Source organism: Apodemus sylvaticus, chromosome 13, assembly GCF_947179515.1.
Source record: "Apodemus sylvaticus chromosome 13, mApoSyl1.1, whole genome shotgun sequence".
Classification (NCBI taxonomy): Eukaryota; Metazoa; Chordata; class Mammalia; order Rodentia; family Muridae; genus Apodemus; species Apodemus sylvaticus.
In genome coordinates this window covers 73,095,223-73,107,046 of record NC_067484.1, presented here as the reverse complement: position 1 = coordinate 73,107,046, position 11,824 = coordinate 73,095,223, and the positions used below count along the sequence as shown (strand labels likewise).

The following is an 11,824-nucleotide window of genomic DNA, read 5'->3' as shown; positions in this document are numbered from 1 at the left end:
CAGTTTTCTGGATGGGTTCTCTCATTCCATCATGTGCATTCCAGGGATCAAATTCAGCCTTGCCCTCAAAGCCTCTACAGGCTGAGTCATCTGGCCTTGCCAGAAAAGATATATTTTGGAAAATTTCAGTCGGATACCAAAGCACATATGAATATATAGATAATAGATAGGAGCAGGGGAGAAAGGGATAAAGACAGAGAACTGGAAAGAGAGCCAGCCCAGACAGACACTTCACACTGTGTTGCCTTGGGGGGCCTAGGACACCCTAGCAGGGCAGGCTAGCCTTGAAATCACAGATTTACCTGATTTGAAATCACAAAGATTTGTCTCTTGGGTGCTATGATTAAAGGTATGGGCCACCACAAATGCCAATATGATGAATTCTCACATTATTTTATAGCTTCAACAATTATCAGTCTTATTCAGTTAAACATAGTTCCATTCCCAGTTACCCTGGAATACATTCTTACACATATTGTTTTTCCAGGCCCCTCTATTTAGTTCAAGTTGGTGCAGATCCCACTCTACAGTCCAGGCTGGCCTTCAATACACCAACCACCTCCTTCTCCTCCTCCTTCTCCTCCTCCTCCTCCTCCTCCTCCTCCTCCTCCTCCTCCTCCTTCTCCTCCTCCTCCTCCTCCCCCTCCTCCTCCTCTTCCTCCCCCTTCTCCTCCTCTTCCCCGCTGCTGCTGAGATTGATTACTCGACTGTGTTACCACAGCTGCTACATTGTGTGTACAGACATCAGTGGATATGCTCAACCCATTAAGAATTTGAAAAACACGATATTAAACCAATTAAAATTAATTCCCATTATTTGTTTGCTTGCTTATAGACGGGGTCTGTGTATGTAGGCTTGGCTGTCTTGGAACCATGTAGACCAGGCAATTTGGAGATCTGCCTGCATCTGCCTCCCTGGGGATTAAAGGCGTTCACTACCACGCCCGACATCAATATCAATTTCTTAACAAATATCCTGTGACCTCTTGGTTTTACTCCCTTTATAATTCCAGTTTTTGTCTCTTCCACTTAAGTCATTAAAGTCCTTTCCGCGCTGTTGGGTATTTTACATCACTAGGAGTAGCAGTGCTACTCCAACGACCCCCCTGGAAGTGGTTCCCCTCAGCCAAGAGGGAAACCAACCGCACTGAAAAACACGACATTTGCGGAACCAAAGTTCCACTTGCCCGCGGGCTCCGAGGGGAGCTGATTTTGTGTTACACCGGAGGCGGTCCGTTCCTGTACAACCGGCACCGGATCCCGGAAGCACTCTTCAATCTCCTGCTCCGGCCCCGGCTTCTCACGAGGCACGCTGGAGCGCCTGGTGAGCACTTTCCACCCGGCCGCGAGCTGAGCGGAATCCGGTCTGTGGCGGAGATGGAGAGCGCTGTGGAAGGCCGCACGGCCAGCGTGCTGTTCGCGGGGTTCCGGGCCTTGGGACTGTTCAGCAACGATGTTCCACACGTGGTGCGGTACAGCGCGCTCAAGCGCCGCTTCTACGTGACGACTTGCGTGGGCAAGAGCTTCCACACATATGACGTGAGTGATTTCCTCCACCCGCTTCCCGGGAACCAGAACTGCCCCGGTATAGTCCCGCTTTCGCCTCCCACCTACCTAGGGTTTCCCTTTTTGCCACCCCGTCTTACGTAATCCTTCCTTGTTGTGCTATCCTCACAGCATCCTGTGCCCTTGCAGTTCACCTGGGGGCGGGTTTCGGAGGAATCTTCTGGCCCAGGAGAAAACTACTGGAGAACATGTCAGTTTGGGGGCAGTATATCTGTTTACATACCCCTAAGCATGTTAACAAATAATGCAAGACCCTATCCCTCGTTCATGATATTTTCCACAAGAAAGACGACTTCTTAGACATTACTATTGTATAATTGGCCACAAAAAAAAAAATGGATTGGAGATTCAGACTAAAAGAGTAAAATAAGAGACGGAGAGATAAAGATTGAGGGACCCCTTCATATTTGATAGCTATCCGGTTTCCCTACGTGTTTGAGCATTATGGTACCGGTCTTAAATGAAACCGTAGACACTCAAGGTTGATTTCATTATCTGGTAGCATGCAACCTTGAGTAAACTAGGAAGTAAATCTTAGAAGAATTAAGTTTCTTGCCAAGTCCTTTCCTCCTAGAGATGGTGCGTAACTTTTAATAGCCTATCAGTTCTTGCAATTGTTAAGGGCAGCTGGAGGCTGGGAGGCAGATGAATTAATGTCAGGTGTGGCTGAAGTGCTGTTGGGTTTCTGAAAACCTGGTTTAGTAACGTTGAGAAGAGTGGGTTATAATGAGTTTCTTCACCCTGTAGGAGCATGTCTTAATGCCTCCTCCTTGCAGACTTTGGGCTTTGTCGAAGTTTTCTAGCTGAAGTGTGCCTTTTCTTTTTCTCACTTAAAAGTTCTTGAAATTGTCTCAAGTCAAGTGCTCTCTTGCTACTCTGTTACATATAAACCCATGTCCCCCTGCTCTGCTTCCAGATGCACCCTGGGTTTAGAAAAGTATCACCTTTTGCTTGTCTGTGTATTGAAGTGTATGGGTTTAAAAAAAGAATCAGTTAAGATCTCTTTTTGTTCTAACTTGTGGTGCATTTTTATATTTACTCTTACCACAACAGCATTACATATTTGAAGACCCTGTGTTGGTCGAACCAATCAGTGCATTGTCTGAAACTGGAAATAGCTTAAGAGTAAAAATGTGAACCTTTTGTGTTCAGGTCACTGATATCCTCATCAGGACATTTTTAAGCTTACTTGGTCTACCATTTCTCTCTCCTCCAGCTTTTACAGTGCCCTCAGACTTCCTACAGATTAGCCTATTATACAAGACACTTAGCCAGGCAGTGGTGGCACACGCCTTTAATCCCAGCACTTGGGAGGCAGAGGCAAGCGGATCTCTGAGTTTGAAGCCAGCCTGGTCTACAGAGTGAGTTCCAGGACAGCCAGGGCTACACAGAGAAACCCTGTCTCGAAAAATCATAAAAACAAACAAGAAACTTAAGACCGATTTTTGGATAGTTAATATTTATTGAACATTTACTGTATAATTGACTTCATTCTGTTTTACATATGTCTATTCAAAACCTCTTTGAATGACCCTATAGTGTGTGTGTGTGTGTGTGTATGCATTTCTAGCCCCCACCCCCATTGAGGGCATATGGTAGTTAAGTAAAATTACAGATGTCATACGCTGGGTTACTACCCATATACTAAGATGCATGAGTCACAGTATGCAAACTAGTCATGCCCACTGTTTTTGTGTGATCCAGGAATCATGAGTGGTTTTCATGTTTTTATAAAAATTGGAGGAAGATCAAAATGTTTTATGATATGAAAACTATGTAAACTTTAATGGCCATACAATATTGGAGTCCACCCAGGCACATTTAATACTTATGGCTGATTCATAAGCATTTTGAATAATAAAAAAAGTTAGGGTCAGTGGGTATCTTCCTTCAGTATCCTTCAGAAAGGAAAGTATAGCAAATTTATGTAGGAGGTGATGACTTAATTTGGGGGTCTTAGGTATTATAATTGTTTTTGTTAATGGAAATGTGTTTAATTCTTCTTTTTCTTTTGTAAAAACAGGTTCAGAAACTTAGTCTGGTTGCAGTAAGTAAGTATACTTTTTTGTGAATTTGTCCATGTTTGCTCTATTTGATAGTTTTTATTTTGTCATAAATAATAATGATAATGGTAAGGGCGGGACAGGGTCATGCTCTCTTGTCGTGTCATGTCACTCAGGTGCAGTCCATCAGAACTTGTTTTTATGATCTACATGACACTTAAAATGGCTAATTCTCTTTTTCAGTGCTGGAAATTAAACCCCTTGGGTCTTGCACACACTTAAGCAGATATTGTACAACTAAGATTCATCTTCATTGCTTATGACAAGTTCAGTTATTCATTTGTTTGTGCTTGTTTAATAATTTTCACTCTGAATATTCTGGACTGAGGCACTTTGTCAGGAATAGCCTGGATGGTATGTGCTGGCTACGCAGAGCTGTGGCGGACGGAGCACTTAGATTACCCTTCCCTGTTGCTACTACTTACTCTACAGTAACGTGCACTTAGAGACTGATTGTCCCTTTATCCTTCAGAATGTCTCTTTCTGCACTTACTGTGGTACTTGCCTACATGAGTTATTAGCATGGTAATTTAAGTGTGCACAGGAGCGTGCCTGCACTAAGAAAGAAAATTAAAGAACTATAGTCATTGTATGATTAGGATAGATAAGGGAAACAAATTAGAGGCAGGGAGACATCAGGGTGTATGAGCTGTGGGGAAACTGACCACCCCTTTGGCCAAAGGACCAAGGCAAAGAACAGTCTGTGGGATCCTGGTGGGGATGGAGCCCCTAGAGGAGAAAGGAGGTTAGTGGTAGAAGGACCAGCTACTGTGTTTATTCCTTCTACTATAAAAAAGGAGTCAATTTAGTTTGTTGTTTTCAGTAAGAAGTATATTTACTTTTCTGAAAGCTGTTTAATAGACTAAAGAGCTTGGCCGCTCAGAGAGACTGGCTTTATGGTCAAATACAATCCTTGTGAGATGCAAGACTTAAGGAATTCATTGTATGTGTCTGAAAAACCCTATGTGTTTTGTTTTGTTTTGTTTTAAATAAATAAGCAGAAGAGGGTAAACAAAGTTGAGTAAAAAAAAATGAATTGGTTCTACAGAAAATACTGTTGTGGAATGTAAATTCCAAAGTGGAGCACTCAAGATAAAAAGTACTTAGGACTCTCCTCTGTGGCCTAAACTCTTTGTCCCTAAGAGAGGAACAGGAAAGAACAGGTGCTATGATCATGTTCGTGAGAGAGGACCTGAGCAATTGTACCATGTGAGAGTGGCTCGTGGTAATGGGCGTGTTTACTGTGGGAAAGACTTGACTAGAAACTATATTGTAAGTAATTGTAGGGCAAGCATATAGAATATTGTATGGAGTTTCACAGTTATTTTGAGTTACAATTTACTTTTAATTTTTTTTTGTAGTAATAAACTATATTGTTTAAGATGTTCACAGTGACATCTGCTAGATGTTCAAATGCCAATTGATATAAATGAAGATTTTTTTCCCAATTTCTCAGAAAAGCTTTTTCTTTCTTTTGAATTCAGTTATGTCCATACAAGATACATATGATATCGAAGTCAAAATTTTATACTGATTCTCATTTTTATTTAAGTATATATTTTTGAATTATAGCCATGAAAGTATTTTATGTATATTTAAGATTTCCAGTCATAACTATTGACATTTCTATTTTTCCCTAGGTAACTCTGTTCCACAGGATATCTGTTGCATGGCAGCCGATGGGAGGCTAGTCTTTGTTGCATATGGGAACGTTTTCTCTGCTTTTGCCCGTAATAAAGAGGTTTGTATTATGAGCTACTTAACTCTCCCTCTTTTTCCTATTATTTCTAGAGGAAGAGAAGATGTCATGTGAGAGAGACTGTGTCTGCAGATGATGAAGAAAACTTAATAACTTAATAAAATAATTGTAGTCCTTTTCTGTTTAGGGGTTAGAGGGACAAATTAAAGTCAGGGGACATCAGGGGCTATTAGCTATGGGGAACTGACTGCCTCTTGAGCCAAAGGACCAAGGCAAAAACTAGAGTAATTGGATCCTAGTGGTGCTAATGCCCTGAAGGAGAACGGACTTTAGTTGTGGAAGGACAGCTACTATAAAGAACTTCTTTGTCAAAGTACAACACTATAAGGCAAAAGCACTCTTACTCCTATTTTGCCCAGATCAACCGGAAGCCCCTAATGGAGTCTGCGGAGGCCAGCCCTCTGAGCTTGCCGTTTCTCTAGGGTGCATGGTGCACGGCGTAGCTCTGGCAGCGCTGGGGCAGAGGCCTGTGTGCTGCAGGCCACTTTTCTAACTGCAGTGCAGAGCTCTCATTTCTGATGGCTTCCTGCTCCATCCTTCACTTCCATGTTATTGAGTGGCCTGAGCAAGCAGCTGGACGGCCTGGTTCCTTACTGTTTCATCACTTACTTTAATCTCTGTCAAGAGTTGGAGTCCATTTCTTACCTGGGTGTTTCTGGATAACATGATAGCACTGCATGACGCTCTATGTAACGTGGGTCTCTTTCCCGTTGACATTACAGATAGTGCACACTTTTAAGGGCCATAAAGCAGAAGTACATCTTCTGCAGCCCTTCGGGGATCACGTCATCTCCGTGGATACTGACAGCGTCCTTATTGTTTGGCACATTTATTCAGAAGGTAAGACTTTATTTCTCTACCTTCAGATGATATATGTATTTATGTATGTAGCTAAAAATCTTACTAAAACCATAAGTTCTATGTAAGAGTTTTCACATGTACACATGAATATTTAGCATGTATGGGAAAAGGTTCTAAATAAGCCATTTTACTTAGATTGTGAACTACTTTCAATGCGTTAAATGTGCTTGTCTTGGCTAATACAGTCTCTGTTGTAGCTCTCCAAGCTTGGTGATGTGTTATGATGTGGTTTTCTCTGAAGTGTTTTGGATACACATTCACACTTGAGTCATTCTTGTGTAATAGCTTCATCTTTAAGTAAAGGAAATTATGGTTGTAAGCTTGAAGATCCTGTAATCTGAGAGAAAATATTCATCCTTTTTGGTTTTATTTATTTATTTTTTTTATTTTGCTTCATTTTGTTTTTATATTGTTCAGATAATACCCCTTGTAATTAAGCCCTTTTTTTTTTTTTGCCACATACATGAAATATTTGTTTCTACTTTAAAATTGTATTCATCCTTTTTTAAAGGATGTGACTGGTGCCATTGACCTGATACTCCTTTGCAGTAGCACTGTATGGATTCTCAGTGGTTAGGAGTTTACCCACCACCTGGGTCACTCTAGCTTCCTTAGTAAGGTGTGGTGGCTCCATCCTGAGTTGGGTCTGTTCACATTTGAAGTTAGTATTCCCTTTGTGTGATCCTTTGAACAGTGAGTGTGTTTGTTTTTAGTCACTATCTTTCCTTTGAGAGTCCCCTTAGAGGTGTGCTATGTCCTCGTTGAATTAGTAATCCTTTGTTTTCTTTTTGTTCATGTAAAGGAAAGTATTTCCTATGAAGGCAGGTACTGCTAAGGTCTCAGAATCTAGCTTTTTCTGGATGCTAATGCCCAGATTTTATGTTGCTGTTAGAACAGCACAATGAAATAGGTTCTTAATAGAGCTATTTTTAGTGACTTTAAGTAAATCTGCTGGTTCGGAAAGGCAAGGATCTCTTCAAATAGCACTCCAAAGTTTGGGCACATATCCCTATATTTCATTGTGCCTTCTTTGATACTAAATTTTTGGGAAGTTTATTGAAACATTGTTTTAATCACAAACTAAGTATAGTAAGCACACAGTTTCTAAGAGGCTTTCCGATTGTACAGCAAGTGACTGTGGCCGTGCCACTCTCCCACTGTGCAGGGTTAGCTTGCCACCGTCTGTGTGGGAAGCCTCTGAGGAAGTGTGTGCTCATTACTGTTGGTCTTGATGCGGTGCTTCTGCAGTTGTGTCAGTGGCTGTTAGAGCTGCTCAGAAAGCAGGTGCTTTGTTTCATTGGATCATTCTAACTTTATGGAGTTACAGAAATCCCAGTGTCCAACCCCTAAGGTCATTTTTAATCCTTTCTATAAGCTGATGTGGCAGTATAATTCTGAGTAGTAGTATTTACATTAGAACTTGTTGATCATTTTTGATACACTAAATGACATTTACAAGTTGCCCTATTATTTTTTAGAAATATTTATTAGATAAATAGAAAAATAAATATTTATTGGATAAAGCGCAGGTGAGATGGCTCAACACATAAAGGCATTTGCTGCCAAACCCAGTGTTCTGCATTAGCCGTGCAGGATGGATTGAGAGAACCAGCTCCTGTGGGCTGTCTTCTGACTTCCACGTGCACGCTGTGTACATGTGTGCCCTTCACATACACACAATAAATAATTTTTCAAAATAAGTGCTTATAGGTTAATATGTAAGTCTGATTTATTTATATTAAGTCTCTGGTGTGTTATATTTACTTGCATGTAGTAGATGTGAGTATATGAAGATGTATAACACTATTCATAAATAATGTTGTTAATAACTTTTGCTTTTGTAGAAGAATACCTTCAGTTGACTTTTGATAAGTCAGTTTTTAAAATCTCTACAATTTTGCATCCAAGCACCTATCTGAATAAAGTCCTACTGGGCAGTGAGCAGGGAAGCCTGCAGTTATGGAATATAAAGACCAAGTAAGCACGTACATTAATGCTTTTAATTTTCATGTTGTCTGTTACTGACTACTTCCTCAAAGGTTATAAGGCCTCCCTTCATTCTGTTAACCTTCTACTACCTCTGGAATATGGCCCCTGACAGCATATGTGAGAGCCGGCGTATTGCCCTGGTACATGGTGGTGGCATCATACATGCCCATTAAACAGGATTTACTAATGGCTCAATAGTTACAGTGAGGTTCCCGTAAAGTAATTGAAGTGACTAGTAGAAATGCTTTTTAAACAGAAATTACTTACAACTCTGATGACAACCTACTATTATTAGAGATGGAAAACTGACTAAATGATTTTAAATATATATTTACCTGTTACTTGAAAACTTATCCAAAGAGGAGGGAAGGCAGCTCAACCTTTATGTAGTATTAAAAAGCAAACAAGGACTGGAGAGATGGCTCAGTAGTTAAGAGCATTTTCTGCTCTTACAGAGGACCTGGGTTTGGTTCCCAGCACCCATATCAGGTGGCTCACAACTGCCTGTAAACTACAGTTCCTGGGGATGCGACACCCTCTTCTCAGGTACCAAGTGTGAATGTGGTGCACATACACATGGGCCACTCACATGTACACATAAGATACTTGTGTCCTCCCCAGTTGTCCTTTCTGAAGCCTTTGTGAAGGTTTCATGTTAATCCTAGTTCACAGTTTTCAATCATCATTCAGTTCAGCTTAATCCTTTGACTGCCCACCCTGTGCTAGATTCAGGGTTATTGACCAAGATCTGTTTCTATTCATAAAGTTATTTTCTTAGATTTTTTTTCTTTTGTATCATTTGCTGTACTTTAAGTATCTATTGCATAATTATTGAATAATCTAAACTCTACCTACTTGTACTTTGGAATGTATGATTTAATACTTCAGTGATCATTGTGTTTTCAGATATCTTTGTTTTGTGACCTTATTTATTATTGGTTAGATTTTGAAACCTAGTACCCTAGCATTAGAATTGTCCTATGTAATCATGTAATATGCAAATACAGCTCTCATCAGTGGTAATGTTTCTAGAGGTAATTAAATTATAATGAAAATGAAATTCCTATCTTACTTTTGCCACTGTACTGTAACGTGGCTCTTCCTCATCCTGCTGTTCTCCTCGGAGTAATAAGCTGCAGCTTGTGGGGCTGGCGCCCGTCTGCTCACCAGCTGTGGTGCCTTAGCCTCCATCTTACTTCTCTTTTGTTTTCTGGAGAATAGTGAATGTTGATAACATTTATTTTACGTGATTTCATTTTAAATACTAAGTGAATTAGCATATGTTCTGAGAACAGTGAGTGTTGAAACAAGAATTCAGTGGGTGCTGGAGAGACCCACTGAATTAGGGGTTAAGAGCATTGGCTGCTTTTCCAGAAGACCTGGGTTGGTTTGGTTCCCAGCACCCACGTGGCCACTCACAGTCTTAACTCCAGCTACAATGTGTTCTTCTGGACTCTAAGGGTACTGCAAACATGGGGTATACATATATACATATGTAACATGCAGGCAGAACACCTGTATACATAAAAGTATCCTTTAAAAAGAGGATAGCATCCCTTGATCAAAAAAAATAAAAATGATAAACAGCACCTGTATTTTTATTAAATACATAGTTGATTTTATTTTCCTTTTAAAAAATAAATTTTTCTCTCTTCTTGTAGTAAACTTCTATATACATTTCCAGGGTGGAAGGTTGGAGTGACAGCTCTTCAACAGGTTAGTATTTTTTTTTTTTAATTAAGGAAGAAACAAGGTTAGAAGGAGACACTCTTACTTTCCTAGAATAACCATGGTTTTAGACTTAAATAAACATTAATACTTAGTTTTGTTCCTCTTTAAACTATTACCCCAAGGAAATAGTGTTCTAGAAACTTAATTGAAAATAAGAAATACCTTTGCTATAAAGGTTTATGTAGTCTTATGTGCTTGGGATTTCCTAGTGATTTTATTCATGATCATGTCATTTGGTGCCTTATGTAGAGCAGCAATGAAATAACTATGGTAGAATTAAGACTGGGCCATACAGAGGAATTCATCAGGATATTGAACTTTTCTATTTTAAATAATTGGGACCCAAATTCTGATGTTTATTAGATGGTAGACGTCCATAAACAACTGCTTTTGTTTTTGTGTTTAGTCAGGAAAGTGTGTGCATAGTGTGCATCTGCAGCACATCTGCTGGGTAGCCTTCGTCCTTCTGAATGAGCACTGCTTGCCCCAGCTCAGTGTATTTGCACTCCCCCATTCGCTTTGCTCTGTTTTGATGATATCCCCTGAAGACTCCAGTCAGTATTGGGAGGACAAGGGTCCTGCTTGTCTTGTTATCCTTAGCTTCCAAGTCTAGCTTGTACTATAGTAGGCACTTGATTGCCTATTAATGAAATGTATAGCCTGACTCCTTGCATAATGATACTGGATACTCGTAAGTGAAGCCTTCGTTATAAAGCCCATTATAATCATTGACTATTAATGTTTGGACAGACTAATTTTGAAACGTTAGCATGTTTCCTATTTTCTTTTGACAAAGCTGGCTGCTTAGGTTTCCATGCTTGTAGCAAGGCTTTCCATGTTTTTAAGATTTGACCTTTCACCCCATTTCTTCTGGTCAGAAACTGCAGTGAATTCACATGCAGTCCTTTCTACTGTGTAACTGTTTTCTGAACCAAGTCAGCATTGTTTAAGGGGTGGGGAGAGACTGATCAGCAGAGCTAAAGCTGGGAGTAATTTGGAGAACACATTCCTAAATACTGGAATGTTAATCCCTGGTAATGCCAGAGTGATAGCATCAGTGGGTCCAGTGGGTCTTTTCTCTTCCCTTTTAGAAGGTGTTTGATTTCTTTTGATAGTGTATACTAGTATGCATTGTTAAGAAGTTACACTGTTTAGGAAAATAAGGCTCTGAGTTATTGAATTTCCAGGCACCAGCTGTAGATGTTGTTGCCATTGGTCTTGTGTCTGGTCAAGTTGTCATTCACAACATTAAGTTCGATGAAACATTAATGAAGTTCCAGCAGGACTGGGGACCCATTACTTCCATCTCATTTCGCACAGGTAACGTTTAACTTACTTAATCATTAGAGTTAATACTTAGTCATTAGGAAGATAAGGATAACCAGGCAGTGGTGGCGCAGGCCTTTAATCCCAGCACTTTGGAGGCAGAGGGAGGCAGATTTCTGGGTTCAAGGCCAGCCTGGTCTACAGAGTGAGTTCCAGGACAGCCAGGACAGAGAAACCGTGTCTTGGAAAATAAACGAGAGAGAGAGAGAGAGAGAGAGAGAGAGAGAGAGAGAGAGAGAGAGAGAGAGAGAGAGAGAGAGAGAGAGAGAGAAAGAAAAGACAAGACAAGACATAGAAATGTGGGCAGTGTGTTAAGATATTTTTGTTAATATTTTGTTTTATTAACAGATGGTCATCCAATAATGGCAGCTGGAAGCCCATGTGGCCATATCGGACTCTGGGATCTGGAAGACAAAAAATTAATTAACCAAATGAGAAATGCACACTCTACAGCAATATCTGGGCTGACGTTTCTCCATAGAGAGCCGTTGCTTGTTACAAATGGCGCTGATAATGCTCTTAGGGTATT

General features: G+C 40.4%; 1 protein-coding gene across 1 annotated transcript in view; it reads left to right on the top strand.

The window, feature by feature from the left end:
• The first annotated feature begins 1,240 nt into the window (after nucleotides 1-1,240).
• Wdr36 (WD repeat domain 36) overlaps nucleotides 1,241-11,824 on the top strand; it is a 28,564-nt gene continuing 17,980 nt past the window's right edge. Inside the window, exons 1-8 of the mRNA XM_052155501.1 lie at nucleotides 1,241-1,539; nucleotides 3,590-3,617; nucleotides 5,270-5,370; nucleotides 6,111-6,228; nucleotides 8,094-8,226; nucleotides 9,900-9,954; nucleotides 11,157-11,289; nucleotides 11,644-11,819. Of these exons, the coding sequence (XP_052011461.1) occupies nucleotides 1,378-1,539; nucleotides 3,590-3,617; nucleotides 5,270-5,370; nucleotides 6,111-6,228; nucleotides 8,094-8,226; nucleotides 9,900-9,954; nucleotides 11,157-11,289; nucleotides 11,644-11,819 (906 nt within the window). The 5' untranslated portion in view covers nucleotides 1,241-1,377. The remainder of the gene's footprint in view (nucleotides 1,540-3,589; nucleotides 3,618-5,269; nucleotides 5,371-6,110; nucleotides 6,229-8,093; nucleotides 8,227-9,899; nucleotides 9,955-11,156; nucleotides 11,290-11,643; nucleotides 11,820-11,824) is intronic.